Source organism: Lipotes vexillifer, unplaced genomic scaffold (assembly GCF_000442215.2).
Source record: "Lipotes vexillifer unplaced genomic scaffold, Lipotes_vexillifer_v1.1 scaffold484, whole genome shotgun sequence".
Taxonomy (NCBI): domain Eukaryota; kingdom Metazoa; phylum Chordata; class Mammalia; order Artiodactyla; family Lipotidae; genus Lipotes; species Lipotes vexillifer.
Genome location: NW_006786458.1, coordinates 2,248,419 through 2,263,945, shown reverse-complemented (window position 1 = coordinate 2,263,945; position 15,527 = coordinate 2,248,419). Strand labels below are relative to the sequence as shown.

General features: G+C 41.2%; 2 protein-coding genes across 2 annotated transcripts in view; one reads left to right on the top strand and one right to left on the bottom strand.

The window, feature by feature from the left end:
- Positions 1-5,751, bottom strand: part of CDCA2 (cell division cycle associated 2) — a 47,244-nt gene extending 41,493 nt beyond the window's left edge. The window contains exons 1-3 of the mRNA XM_007458826.1: positions 5,688-5,751; positions 5,422-5,595; positions 4,182-4,327 (exon numbers count right to left, since the gene is read on the bottom strand). Of these exons, the coding sequence (XP_007458888.1) occupies positions 4,182-4,327; positions 5,422-5,595; positions 5,688-5,751 (384 nt within the window). The remainder of the gene's footprint in view (positions 1-4,181; positions 4,328-5,421; positions 5,596-5,687) is intronic.
- A 1,629-nt stretch (positions 5,752-7,380) lies between these two features.
- KCTD9 (potassium channel tetramerization domain containing 9) overlaps positions 7,381-15,527 on the top strand; it is a 52,813-nt gene continuing 44,666 nt past the window's right edge. Inside the window, exon 1 of the mRNA XM_007458825.1 lies at positions 7,381-7,457. Coding sequence (XP_007458887.1) covers positions 7,410-7,457 — 48 coding nt within the window. The 5' untranslated portion in view covers positions 7,381-7,409. The remainder of the gene's footprint in view (positions 7,458-15,527) is intronic.

Genomic DNA, 15,527 nt, shown 5'->3' with positions numbered 1-15,527 from the left:
GGTTCGTGCCCCGGTCCGGGAGGATCCCACATGCCGCGGAGCGGCTGGGCCCGTGAGCCGTGGCCGCTGGGCCTGCGTGTCCGGAGCCTGTGCTCTGCGGCGGGAGAGGCCACAGCAGTGAGAGGCCCGCGTATCGCAAAAATAAATAAATAAAATAAAATTAAAAATGGGCAGAGGATCTGAATACGCATTTTTCCAAAGACATACAGATGGTCAACAGGTACATGAAAAGGTGCTCAGCATTACTAATCAGCTGGAAAATGCAAATCAAAACCGCAATGACATATCACCTCATACCTGTCAGAATGGCTATTACTGAAAACACAAGAGAGAACAAGTGTTGGTGAAGATGTGGAGAAAAGGGAACCCTTGTGCACTGTTGGTCAGAATGCAAATTGGTGCAGCCACTATGGAGAACGGTATGGAGGTTCCTCAAAAAAATTAAGAAGTACTATATGATCCAGAAACTCTACTTCTGGGCACTTAATCAAAGGAAAACAGTAACTCAAAAAGATATATGTACGCCCATGTTCAACACAGTATTATTTACAACAGCCAAGATATGGAAACAACCTAATTGTCGCTTGATGAGTGAATGGATAAAGAAATTGTGGTATATACACAATGGAATATTATTCGGCCATAAGAATGAAACCTTGCCATTTGCAACAACACATATGGATTTCAAGGGTCTTACTCTAAGTCAGTCCATCAGAGAAAGACAAATACCATATGATCTCACTTATCTGTGGAATCTAAGATAAACACACAAAAGAAAACAAAAAAGTCAAACCAAGCTCATAAATACAGAGAACAGATTGGTGGCTGGTTGTTGGGAGTGTGTAAAAAATAGGTGAAGGGGGTCAAGAGGTATAAACTTTCAGTTATAAAATAAATAAGTCATGGATATAATGTACAGCATGGTGACTATAATTAATAATACTGTATTGCATATTTGAAAGTTGCTAAGAGATCTTAAAAGTTCTCATCACAGGGAAAAAAGAATTTGTAACTATGTGCGGTGATCATTTTGCAATATATATCCCTCATCTTTCCTCCACTACTCGTTTTCATTCTTGAATATCTCAATGCCAGATACTACAACTATATATTCCAGCAATTCTTTTAATAAGTACAGTCATATGATATGTGTGGGGATGTGTTTATGTACATATGTGTATGTATATCCTTAAGAAAAAAAAAAAGAGAAAAATCAACAGCAGATATAGAACGTCACCAAACAAAAACTGACTTAGTCCAGAGAAAGCTGAAACTGACAGGGGCTCCTTAGGGTGGTCTGATAACAGGAAACAAGCAGACTTGCTAGAGACCCCCAGAAAGGCTCAGGTTATCTAAAGCATCAGATATTCAATATGTCTGAAACAAGGGTCCAGGGCAATGTTGAAGCTGTATCAGTAGCACCTGAACCCACAGATCTCTCCACAAACAGGAAAGAACCTTTACGTTTTGGAGGGAAGCTTTATGTTTTAGGACTCTATGAGATCTAAACAGCTAAGGATAGGAGGCCCTGTACTGAAAACAGTTTGTCTAAGTCTTCTCAATGACTTCCAGCCACTTTCCACATTTGCCTTCCACGGTTCTAGGGCTCAGGTTTACATCCCCAGGAATTCCCTCAAAGAAAACAGATCTGCCAAAGAGAAAGTACCCACAGGATTCTAATATTTGGGAGTTCCTTCACTGAAAAAGTGGCCTGTTGTCCTACATGGAAATCCACTAGCCAACAGAGCCAGACCACACACAGTTAGCTCTCAGTCAGTTTTTAAAGTGTCACACCTTCAAATGTGAACAGAGTCAAGGATCACAAGGCATCTGAAGAAAGATTTGAGAATGAGCCAGAACCTAAAATAATTAGGTAGCAAAATGAGACCCCATGAAATAAGGAAGAAAACTTCAACAAAACTATAATGTCCTCAACAATGCACAGTGAAAGATAGTCCATCATGATAAATTAAAAGACTAAACCAAAAAAAAAAAAAAAAAAAAAGGTACTTATTAATCACAGGAAAAACAAAAATCATGCAAGAAAGGAAATATGGCCCTAACACACCATATGGCAATTCATGAAAAATATCTATAGGGTTAGATAATATATACTAAACCCTAATTTAAACACAAATTGTAACTGGTTGTACTGGTAGGAAGGCAGGAAGGGGAAAGTGTCAGGACAGCTATGGCTAGGAGATGTGAGAGCAAAATCCTCATTTTTCACAGAAATAACAACAGTGATAGCGTAAAACATACCATGTTCCAGGCACAGTTGTAAGTACTTCATATCTATTAATTTTTTCAACCTCATAAAACCCTTGCTACTATCATCACCCCTGTTTTATACATAAGGAAACTGGAACAGAAAATTCAAGTAATTTGCCAAAAGTCACAATTAACTAATAATAAAGCCTAGAATCAAACGCCAACAATACAACTCCACAGGCCATGTTCCCATATACTCTAACACAGTTCTCAATAAGTTTTTACACCCTAAAGAATTATTGAGCACACCAAAGACTCTTAGTTCACGTTCGTTATATCTATCAAGAATATATCACCAGCTTTTCCAGAATTGTGGATATCCTTTAATGCAACACCAAATTCAATGAAGATTGCTTAAATGTTAGTTGCAATGTCAAATATGAAATCTTATCAATGAACTTTTCATATTCTGTTATGTTAAAATCCATGGGCCTATCCTGCAACTTGAGGGTATAATTTGCATGTACTGGTCACGTAGAAAATACTGGTTCACTCAGTTATGTGTATCTTCCAAATGTTAACATATTTTACTGTGCAATATCCAAAAGTCACATTAATATCCCTACTGATCCATTAGAAAAGTGCAGCCATTGGGAAGCTGTCAAGTAAGATGACAGTCGTGAATACAAGTTTTCCAAAATTCTAATTTTCTCTCAAAAACTCGAATTTTTTTCATTGGTAAGAAATATCTGGCTTTCCTTGAAGTGGCAGGTTCACTGTTCATTTCTGAGAAAATGCTAGCCACATTCCCAAGTCTGACTAACCATGTCTGTCAGTCATTCTTTCAAGTAAACACGATGTTCCACGAAAAAGTGGCTAGTTCAACTCACAGCTCAAACAATCATATCCATAACTTTTCTGGAAACATCCACCACACTTCGGTACATACTTTGGAAATGCCTGGTGTCTACTTCCCGTTTCATCACACATAATATTCCAGGGTTGAAAATTAATAAAATGTATAATTTTTATTGCTTCATCAAGGATGTTAAGTGAAACTGGCCTTATTGTTTTCTGTAAACGATGAACAGGGTTGAAGGTAAAATGATTGCTTGATGCCATCAGTTTTAACCACCACTGCTCTTACACCATGAGTGCAAACATCAACACAGTGAAAAAGGGCAAATAACACCTTAGTGCTGTTTCAACAAATAGTTTGACCTCACGGACCTCTCGGACGGGACTCAGGTATTCCCAGGAATCTGCAGATAATTTCTGAGAAGCCCTGCACTGCACTAAACAGCCTCATGTATACACAGGGTCTAAAACGAAAAATAAAGAAGTGGCAATAAAAGTACCTTTTAAAATAGGAAGGCCCATACCAAAAGAGCCAAACGAGCCAAAGAAGGGCAAGCCCGGGACTACCTTTCATAGCAAGTCTTGTACTGTTTGACAATTTTAGAAGCATGTATTATTCTGATAAAAATCTGCAAAAATATCTAAATACTTCCCCATCAACAAACACTTCGCTCCTTTCCACAAGGTTATCTCAAATACATTTTGGTGGGGGTGTGGGGAACTCTTGCCCCTACATGTCAACACACAGTAGTCACAAAAGTATTAGACACTTACAGACAAAATACTAAAAGAAAAAGGTCGGAAAACACTGCCTCACCTCATCATTAGAGAAAAACAGACACGAACTAAACAAAAATGTGCAAAATAAAACAGAAAGGGCCTCCAGAACACCATTTCTATCCAGGATCTCATAACCTTTAATAGATCCATGCTCAATATCAACATTTAAACTAAGCGCACAATCTCTGTAAGACACAGAGAAAATATTCTCTCTCCAGATCCAAAACAGATGAGGTGCACTGGAGAGTACCAACACTGTACAAAAGCTTTCTAACAGAGCAAAACATACTCCTACAAGAATTCGTGACGGAACTTAAAAAAGAAAACCATACCTGACAAGGGGAATTCTTGGTCAAAGAAGCATTCTTTAAATTCCGCTGCTGGGCAATGAAACGAATTAGATGGTTTGTTTCCGGAGAGCCCCGAACACCAACTGTAGAGCGTCGTCTGGATTTTTTAAGGTAGGATGATGACTTTCCTATAATAAAAACTCTTTTGTAAGTTGGAACAAAACAAGGTAATCAGTAATCGTGCCCTGAATACCCATGATCCACCAGCCTGAGAGAGAATATGATGAACGCATCGTACAGGGATCTAAGTGGAAAAGTACAGGCAAAATTGTGCACACATCATCAGATGGGTAGGTACCTTTGTTTTGTCTATCGATTTATTCCATGCCCCTGGAGCGGTGCTTGGCACATAGCAGGCGTTTATCAAAAAGTTGTGGAACAAATGCATGAATACATTTGAATTAACAGGTCTCATTTTTGTTTCTTATTTCCTGCACAGAGTTGGTAATGGATTGCTTTGGAATAAAAATTTCTCTTTTTCTGATCCCCAAGGACGATCTCCCCCCAGGCACACACTCTCATGTCCTCAATTGTTCAAAATAATTTGTTTCTCTTAGATACCTGTCTACCTTCAGCACACTACCCTGAATTCCAACCAGTTTAGCTTTTTAAAGGTCTAAGAATGATGTTCTTGAGAAGGCAACACAGGTTGGCATCCACTTCGGTCTTATCTCCATCAGGTATTACTAGTCTAGTGCCCCCTGATTTTCAAGTCCCCCACTACCCTCCATTTCTAAATTCTATTCTCTAATTCCATTCCCATTATTTGTTTCTTCAGCTAAATCAGACTTCACAGGTGAATTTCATTTCTACTCCATAAAGGAGATTAGCCTGAGTCAATTTTCCGTTTGAGATTTTGAAAGAGGTATGCTCCAGTCTTTCAATGTCATATTTTCTTAATTGCCCTTCAACTTTCTCTCATTTTTACCATACATGACCATAAAATGTATTACTATTTTCACATACACACTCCTGTATCCCATGTGTCGGGTCAAAGAGTGACTCGCACACATGTCCTTTTCCAGTTTGGGCCTGGAGCGTAGCTGTGACTTAGGAACACTATCATGCTGGGTGCCCTGGGACCCTGATCTCCCTGATCCAGCAAGTCTGAGAGTCAATCAATTTAGATAAAGTAATAAGACAGACAGGGTAAGTGAACAAAATATAGAGTTTAATTTTTCAACTTTTAAAGGCACTGCAATAGAAGAACAACATCTCTTACCTGAAGAGTTCTTTACAAAACTTTCAGGTGTAATTCCCAATTGCTCCACAGTTACTGTGGAAAAGTTCAAAGGTGATTGAAAAGCATCTGACGTGCAACGATTAGGAGTCACTTCAGCTGCAGGCTTGTGAGGAGTTACAAGCTTCCCATTTCCCAAAATGAAAGAGGTATCTTCTGAAACAGACAACATGTAGGGTCTAAACATCATTATCAAGATAAACACCTAAACCTTAAATTTCACAAAGAAACAACAGGTCACTACATACCAGCATTATTAATAGCAGACTCCTTGGTTTCAAGGGGCTTGCTGTCTTTTGAACTATCATCCATCTAAAAAAGAGAGAGAAGAAAGAAAAAAGAAAAATAACCCCACCTCCAAAATTAATAATGTGATTTGATCGAGATCCTCTTTCAAGACTGAATTCTAATACAACCTATACTGGCACGAAAACGGATGACAAGAGACTACTTTTGGAGTTCAAATTAAAGAGAAATGGAGGAAACTGCTGTTCGGGATGAAACAAAGCAGATCCCATACAATAAAGCCAAGGCTTTCCAACCTTAGCGAACATCAGAATCATCTAGGCACCCTGTTGGAGAAGCGGCTTTGCGATTCCCAAAAATTCTAATTCAGGAGGTCTGGCTGGGCCCCAGAAATCTGCATTTTAAAAAGCAGGCGGGTGATCCAGTAGAACACACTTCTGAGAAACACGTCGAAGAAACAGCTCTGCGCCACTACTGTCTCGGAATTCCCAACCAGGCCGCTTGCCTTACCTCCCTCTCGGGTTTATTTTGAACACTCCGCCGATGAGTCGTGGCTGTCGTGCCTTCTAGACCTCGGCTCTCTGGTCCTGATGGGCTCGCTCGAGAAAGTAACTGTCGGCCGCCAAGCCAGCCGCGGGGGGCTACCTGGTCCCCGGCCGCCGACCCCCAGACCCCACAGCCGGCGTTACCTATAACCTGCCCTCGGCCCGGCCGCGGCCCGCCGCCCGATTCAAATCGCCGGCCCCGCCTCCTCGGCGTCCCGGCGTTACTCTGAGAATCTCTACGCCCACGCCACTCGCACGTGTGCGCGCGCGCACCGAACTCTCCCAGACCTCTACCTCGCCTTCCCAGGAACAGGAGTGGCTTCGTGGGCTCGGAGAAACACCACCGCTAGCCGCAGTTGACACACTGCCCAGAGAGCTCCACTGCTGACCTGCGTCCCCGGGAACTATTTTCCGTGAGAGCCTCGCGGAGGAATCATCTGGTTAGCCGTTTGGTTCCGTCCCCGGCCTTTCGATTGGATGCTGCGAACTTCGAAAAGAATCATTGAACCAATCCTGACAGAACAACGGGCTGGCTCTTACCCAATCAGCCAGTCCCGACCGCAACCGTTTCCTCGGTGGGTTGAGCGAGTGGGAGGGGTTAAAGTTGGGAGGCTCTGACTGGTTGTGGATCACTTCCATCGCTCTGCCTCTTCCCTCAAGCCCCGCCTCCGTATGCAGATGAGCTCTACCTGGTGTTGGCTATGCGCCTGCTCAGTAACGCTTTGAGCCGCCGTTCGTCTCCAGGTTCAGCTCTGATTGGCTGATAACCCTTCCCCGTCGGCTAGACTGCAGCCTCTCTTCCCTCCTTCCACCTGGGCTGGGTTAGTTAGAGCCCACCCAGTGCAGGGCGATGATTGGCTGAATTTTGGCCGGCGCTGCCCGATGATTGGCGGAGCTTAGAGTCAGTCTGGCAGAGGTGGGGGAAGGGCCCCAGGCTGACTGAGGATCCCAGGGGCGGGGTGGGAAGGAGAGCCCGCCAACCTTGGGGTGTGGGTAGGAGAGTGCGTGCGTGTGCGTGCGCGTGTGTGTGTGTGTGTGTGTGTGTGTAAGGGAAGGAAGGTGGCGAAGGGTGGAGAGTCCGAGTGGGCGGAGGGAGGGGAAGGGCGGGAAAAGAAAAAGGTGGGAGGGGAGCCAGCTGGGAGGGTGGCGACTCACTCAGGACCCAGTGGGGGCAGCGCGATGAGGCGGGTGACCCTGTTCCTGAACGGCAGCCCCAAGAATGGAAAGGTAAGGGGGTCGGGAGGAGGCGAGGCGGGCCCGGCTGCTGGGGGCGAGGGCAGCGGAGTGCGGAGCGGGCGCACAGGGCTGAGGGCTGAAGTTGGGGAGAGGGGCTGGGAGCGGGCTGGTGGGCGTGCGCCGGGGTGGGGGGCGTCCAGGAGGAGGCGAACGTCGGGTCCCCGCGGCCTGCTCCCCACCCCCGGGATCCCTAGCCCGAGCCTGCCCTTGGACTCCCCAGCTGCTCTGGGGACCAGCGCGCAGGTCAACTTGTGCTCAGTCGTTCCCAAGTCCAGGTGTGGGTCCTGGAGAACAGAGGACTCGGAGGGCGTGGGGAGGTCCGCTGTCACCTGATGCTTCTATTCCTCTTCCCACTTCCCCCAAGACCTCGCTGCCCCCCACCCCTGGCTACAGAAGGCGCCGGTTCCCACCTTCGTGCTGAGTAATGGTCTGCTCCAGAAAGTGGCCGTAACGACTAAGGCGTGTAAGGTTGATCAGGTGAAAAGAATTTCAACTCTTTCTCTCCGTGGATGAGTAAAACACTCTCCCATCCTAGGGCCAGTAGACGGATGGAAAATTGGTGACATTTTCTGGATGGTCCCCCTCCCTCCCCCCCTTTAGGAGCCCCAAGCCCCGCCGCCGTCAAACTTTTGTACTCGCTTTAGTCTTTCGCCGTATTTTAGTTTCCGTAGAGGACTAGGACAATAGACCAAAATGGATTGATTGGACATTGCTCTTTGCTGTGTTAGGCCTTTGTTGAGTGTGTGGTGCTAAATATTTTTCCAACGCTGGAGTAAGCCAACATGACTCCTGTTCCTTCTCAGCCTCTTGCCCCACCCATGAAGTTTGGCTTCTTTGGAAAATTTGACTGTTTAAGGCAGACGTTTATGGTGTGGCTAAATGACGTTTAGAAATAATTAAGCCTTGTGAGTCTGAGATGAAGATAGATTGGGCTCCCTGTTTCATTAGCCAGAATGGTTTGTTTCCTTCATCTTTCGGAAACATTGCACATTTTTAAATAGCGTAATTGTGCCACGGTTTAAAAAAATGGCTTTCCAGCTACTCTGCAGTTTTGAGTGAACGTGCTGTAAAAATTTGAACCGCACTGTAGTGTGTTGACTAGAATGTTGCGTTCTTCTGGTTTTAGAGATTTAATACTCATAAAAACAGAACTGGCATAAATTCAGGCTCTTGAATTTTCACAAATGCTGTCTCAAAATAGGCTTCCCAAGATTCACATTATTTCTGACCCTTTTTAACTTTTTCTGTACCTGTTTTGTCTGTTGATCACTACTCATAATCTTTAACATATATTGTTACGGGAAGAAAGATTTAGTAGATCCAAAGTTACAATTGCAGTACGTTCTCAAAAACAGATCTCTCATTGACCCTTTTATTTAACATCTCTGCTATGTTATTCCATGGAAGACAACATGTTTAGGCCCAGCCATAAATATTTATTTCTTCTGAAACTACTGAATTTTGTTCTTGTCAAAAGTTGGCTGGCTTAGTCGTGCCATATTTTTAATAAGGTGGCTTTTTTCTGAAAGCTGCTTACTTTTGACTAGGTTAGGTTTTTTGTTTGTTTGTTTTGTTTTTTTGTGGTACGCGGGCCTCTCACTGTTGTGGCCTCTCCCGTTGCGAAGCACAGGCTCCGGACGCGCAGGCTCAGCGGCCATGGTTCACGGGCTCAGCCGCTCCGCGGCATGTGGGATCTTCCCGGACCGGGGCACGAACCCGTGTCCCCTGCATCGGCAGGTGGACTCTCAACCACTGTGCCACCAGGGAAGCCCTAGGTTAGGTTTTTGGATTTGATTTTATTTGCTTTAAAAATATTTTGCTAGAGAATTGGAAAAAACTCATCTCAAATAGTTAAATGTGTTTATGTTACAAAGATTATAAAAACCCAAACTAGAAAATACCAATATGATTCAATATTAAAAATAAGTCATGCCATAATCCTTGCTACTTAACTGGAAAACATTCTGTGCCAAACTTGTCAGTGTTTCCTCTCCTCTCCCTTAAGCTGATTAAAAAAATAATATTATAATTACTCTTATTTGACCAAAGAGAGCAGAATAATACATAACATGTATTTTCTGTATAAATAAAGTGACTGTATTTCGTCAGGGTTGGCATGATCTTGACATGATTTTTCATGGAGCTGAAACAAAGCACTACAAGGAGATAGAGTTTGGTTTCCTATCCACCGGTTGGAATGTCTGTGTCACTTTCATCTCCTTGTTTACCTAGCCTCTATTTTTGTTTCCTGGCCATAAGAGTAATGCCTGTCTTTTTCAAATAAGTTTCCCTCCTTTAAAGCTTGTTCAGTGGTTGCCAGCCTGGGCCGTGAAGCTTGGGGTTAGGAAGACACAGAGTCACAGCAGGGGACTACATCATAGACTTTTGACTTTTCCTTACACTGAGTAAACATAAGTGTGACTACTAAATGTTTTGAAGAGGGGGCTGTGCCTTCTCTAAAACAGTGCTTTCCAGAGTGAGAGGGTCCACCACAGGGGGCGTGCAAGAGGATCCAGTAGAGTTTAAGAAGAAATATTACACCTTTTATTTATATCTTTTACTTAAAGATATAAAATTATATTAAGACTTGGTTTGTCCAATCTGGAAAGACACAGGTGCTTTTAATGACTGAGAATGTCAGCTGGTCTCAGGTCTTCTGAGAGGAGGCCGGACGTTCACATGGGAAAAGCTGACAGTTGCTTCTTCAGCGGTTGGTTCCCTTTGGCATATTGTGATATGGTGGAGCTTACATGTGCCAGGTTAAGATGTGTATGCTACCGTTTTCACTGAATTAACCCTCACCAAAATGCCAGGTGGCTTGACAAGATTCCTTCAAATAAGATGCAGATCGAAGACAGTACGAACTAGGCAAGCACAAGTAAGCCATGAGAAATGGCAGGGCTGCCACTTCTAATATAAACTCTCAGATTTAAAAAAAAAAAAAAAAGGAACTTCCGTGGTGGCGCAAAGGGGTTAAGAATCCGCCTGCCAATACAGGGGACAGGGGTTCGAGCCCTGGTCGGGGAAGATCCCACATGCCACGGAGCAACTAAGCCCGTGCACCACAACTACTGAGCCCACGCGCCTAGAGCCCGTGCTCCACAACAAGAGAAGCCACCGCAATGAGAAGCCCGTGCTCGCTGCAACGAGAGGAAGCCTGCACACAGCAATGAAGACCCAACACAACCCAATAAATAAATAAATAAACAAATTTATAAATAAAAATGCCAGTCTTTAAAAAAAACCAAAAAACAGTGGATTTATAGATCGGAGAAGAGAGCAAAAAGTGCCAAATTTTAAAGAAGACTATTTGAAGTCCTATTTAATAACTGCTATTAACAGTAAACTGCTCCCCGAGTGTATATCGTTCTTTGAGCTATTAGCCAATAATAGGATGAGGTCATCCCAATTAGCAAGATATTTCAAAATACTTTCCAGCACACAAAGACAGTTTCGGATTTTTTTTCTTTTTCTTTTAATGTATAAAGTCAACCTTGAATTTGGCAGGAGTTCACTAAATTTAATGATAAATATTTACAGGATTTTTACTGGTTGACTCATCGTCTTAAGTCAGTAATAGTCCTCTTATCATTTGGGAAATTACATTCTTCCTGACAGTGGTATATACTTTATAAATAAGTAAATAAGTATACAAATGTTTGAGGCCATGCCCAAAAACGTTTTACTTAAGGGGTACATAGTGAAAAAATTTGAAGGCCATATTTCTACAAAAAATGGGATCTTTACGTTTTAGTTTGTTTAAGTTGCTCCAGAAGAGTCGGGTTTGAACCTTTTCATCCTCTCTCCATATGCCTCAGAATTCCCGTTGTTCTCCTTTTAACATTCTGTGTAATAGTTGGCATCGAGGAATATGAAATGAGAACTTAGATCTCTGAATGTAGTGAGTGGCTTTTGAGCAACCCGATGTAAATTCAAAGTTTCCGTACATCTTGGACATAAGTTGCTTTTTTTTTTTAATTGAGAATATTCAGTAATGTGCTGTGCCAGTTTTAGGCCTTTTGTATACCTTATTCATTCATTCAGTCAACACTTAGACTGAGTTCCGCCTTTGAGGAGGAGCCCTGCCAGGCACTGCAGATATAGTGGGTTATGAAATAGATCTTAATTCTGTACTGATGTTTACAGTCTTGGTCCCAGACCTATTTTCTTCTGGCTTTGATATTAGGTCAGAAATGTGTTGTTGGTATTAACAGAGTTTCCAGAGTTGAATTCATTGTGTTGAGTTGAAGAAAGGTGAAAATCTATGTAAAGCTTTGTTTACTGAAATCTAAACATTAATAAGAAACTTGCTCTTCAAGTTTAAACGTTTTTAAAATGTATTTGATCCATATAAAAGAATACAATAAAGGATATTAATATGCATAAAAATTAAAAAGGAAAATAATATAATGAATATCAGTAAACTTACCACACAGCTCAAGAAATAGCATATTATCAAAACTTAATGTGTTTGTCTACTTTCCTATATCCCATGAAGGCAGCCAATTTCATGAATTCTTTTTCAGTAAATAGTTTTGCCACGTATGTATGTATAAGTAAACTATATGTTTTGTCAGCTTTGGGATATATCATATCCTAAATTGGTATCACATTGTACATAGTCTTTTTTTGTTTTTGTTTTTTTGCGGCACGCGGGCCTCTCACTGTTGTGGCCTCTCCCGTTGCGGAGCACAGGCTCCGGACGCGCAGGCTCAGCGGCCATGGCTCACGGGCCCAGCCGCTCCGCGGCATGTGGGATCTTCCCGGACCGGGGCATGAACCCGCGTCCCCTGCATCGGCAGGTGGACTCTCAACCACTGCCCCACCAGGGAAGCCCTACATAGCCTTTTTGGACGTGAGTTTTTCATTCAGTATAATATTTCTAAGATTTCATCTATATTTTCCCACATACTGATAGTTTAGTCATTTTCACTGCTTTATAATAATTATACAAAGTATATACAAATACTATCACAGTTTATCCATTCTCCCGTCAGTGGACAGTTGGGTTGTTTATTTTCTTTATATTTTGCCATGGAATTGACAGTGCTGCCACGAGTATTACTGTATATCCTGGTGCACACAAGTGCAAGCATCTTTCTAGGGCAGTGGTTTGCAAACTTTAGCATGCGTTGGAATCACCTGGAGGAATTGAGCAACTGTTTCTGGGCCTCATTCCCCAGAGCTTTAGATTCACTAGGTCTGGGGTGAGGCTAGGAGTTTGAATTTCTGATCTACTTCCAGGTGATCCTAATGGTGCTGGTCTAGAGACCCCACTTTTGAGAACCACTGCTCTAGGATATATATGGAAGTTGTAATTATTGGGTATTAAGGTATGTGAATGTTTAATTTTTTTAAAATAATGCCAAATTGTTTTTGAAAGTCATTGTGGTAATTTATATCCCAGCAGCATTGCATAAACCCTCTCACTGATACATATCCTCTTCAACATTTGCTGTTGTCAGACTTTAAAATTTTTAAATATTTTAATATTTGTCTTCTTGATGTAGTCATCTTTTTTAGAAATAAAATAATGTTAATTTTTGAAATGTATTAAACTAAAAGTGTAGGCAGAGTAAATTGATTCTACATTTAGTTATTGTGATTGGTGGGTCGGTTGGGTAAATTGGCCTGCATAAATTCAATGATTATTTATTGATTGTGTATTATGTAATAGTTATGGTGGGCATATTAAAAAAATGTTTTAAATACATGTGCAGGTTTTAGTTTTTAAATTTGAATAACATAGATTACAATTTGAAAACAGTGTTTAAAGACAGACTAAAACTTCATTAAACGGATATGTCCTGGTAGGCACAGTGTACCATTTACTTTCCCAGTTGGTGGATAGCTTTCACTTGTCGTGGCATCTGAAATTTAGAAAGAATTAAGTTAAATAGTAGTATAACATCGTGGCCATAAACTTTATTTATTTATTTTTGGGCCATAAACTTTAATAGACATGCTTCTCAGTTTATTCCATAGAATGCTTCCATTCTAAGTATAGTGCTTAGGTTATTAAAATGGATAATCACAGTGGCATGGAAACTTCAAGTCCACACTAGGGAGTAGAACACACGTGAAGCAAATAGCCATTGTAAGCATGATCATTTTATAAATGCTTGGCCTCTCTGAGGACTAAAGTAAGCTTAGTAAAAAACGGTTAGAGCTCACATCCATGATATACAAGATTTCTAATGTTGCTTTTTCCCAGCAGAGTTGATATATAAGGAAGGGTACATGTGCCAGTCTGTTTGAGACTTTCTCACAAACTTAAAATCTTTTGCAGGTATATCACATTTTAAAATCTGATATTCTCATTGACATTTAAAATATTATGTCTGCAGTCTTACTTGTGAGTTATTTGTTAGTATGCTCAAGAGAGTCAGCTAAAGTGATCTTATTGAAAACATGCTAAAAATGCCTTTCAAACGGAAAACAAGTATGTTGGCCCAACTTAAGGTAAATTTTCAGATTTTCAATGCTATAAGATTCTTTGCAGTAATTTCAGTGCTGTTTTCTCTAATTGATGGCCCTTTGGTTATTTCATTTAAAGAAAATTATCCATTACCAGATTACTTGTCAACTGCTAAAATAATTCTTATTTGTAAATCTAGTATCTAGAGCTATGGAAACCCTAAGTTAAAACTTTTTTGCTTTATTGCATAAATAATAGAAGTTCATTGTAACAAATCTGGAGGACAAAACAAAAACTCATAAGTGAACCTTAATTCTATCCAAAGATAGCCACTTTCCATACTCATATGAACTATATGAACATCACTTTAGAACTGCATTTCTACTGTGTACTTTGTTTTTTAACTTAATGTCAGTGGAAAAGACAAATATAACTGACTCACACACAGAAAAGGCATGTCCTCGTTCAACACTCTGAAAGCAATGAAAATTTCATCTGACATTCAAGAAACATTTATCAGAGACCTACTATAAACCAGACACTGTGACACTTAAGAGGATCCTTTTTAAACTGGCTGCAGTTCTTTTCTGGATGTTAGAGATTTGGGTAGTACAAGGATGTAATTCATTGCTGCTCATCAGCATTACAAGGGATTTTTGGTTACCTAAATTCACCGAATGAATAACCACTTTTTACAAATTAAAAATTTATTATTAAACCTTTACAGTCTAGATAGGAAGTCAGGTTAGAAAATATTTGAGGTAATGATAAATTGTGTTCAATACTGTGTGAGGGCTTATTTAAGTTGAACTTAATTTGTATCTGGAACGTGCTCCTTAGTATTGCAGCCTACAAGGAAACACCTGTTGTGCTTTGATTGCCCTGAAATTGCCAAACTGTGTGATGTGTGGCTTTGCTTTTGTTTTTAATCTTATAATCAAATTTGACTTCAATGGGGAGAAAAGAAAGATGGTAACTACTCAACCTTCCATACAAAACAACAGGGTTTGAGTTGGACTCTACCACTTGGTTACTGTGAGTTGCTGTGACATGGTCAAGCCTAACAGAATTAAAATAGTTCTTTCCTTGTTCCTGACTTTTCTGCTCTTTGAAGCAGCAGTGTCCAATAGAACGCTCTGTGAGGAAGGAAGTAACTCCATATCTGCGCTGTGCAATATGGTAACCACTAGCTATTGTGGCTGTTGAGCAGTTCATACATGACTCTTGTAACTGATGAACTGAATTTTATTTTGATTAATAGCAATACATTAAAACTTAAATAGCCTCTTGTAGCTAGTGGCTTCCAAATTGGACAGCGCGGCTTTCGAACATGGCAGGTGGCCTGTATTTTCATTAGGAAACAACTGAGCCACAGGAAAAATCAAGTCAATCGAATGGAAGTAGAAAACAATTTAATTTGATGTATTTTTGAAAAATAAGTTAGGTAAAGTGGTATGCTCTAATATTTAAATTCAGGAGCATAATATAGAGAGATACATTGAATTTCCAACCATTTTATGATGCTTGAGGGAGAGAAGTGAAAAGAAATGGGGTGGAGAAAGTTAATGTTAGGGCAAGGAGCTGGTAATGTCAGGTGAAAGAGAACCATGTGAAGCTATACAAGAAGCAAAGAGCCAAGCGAC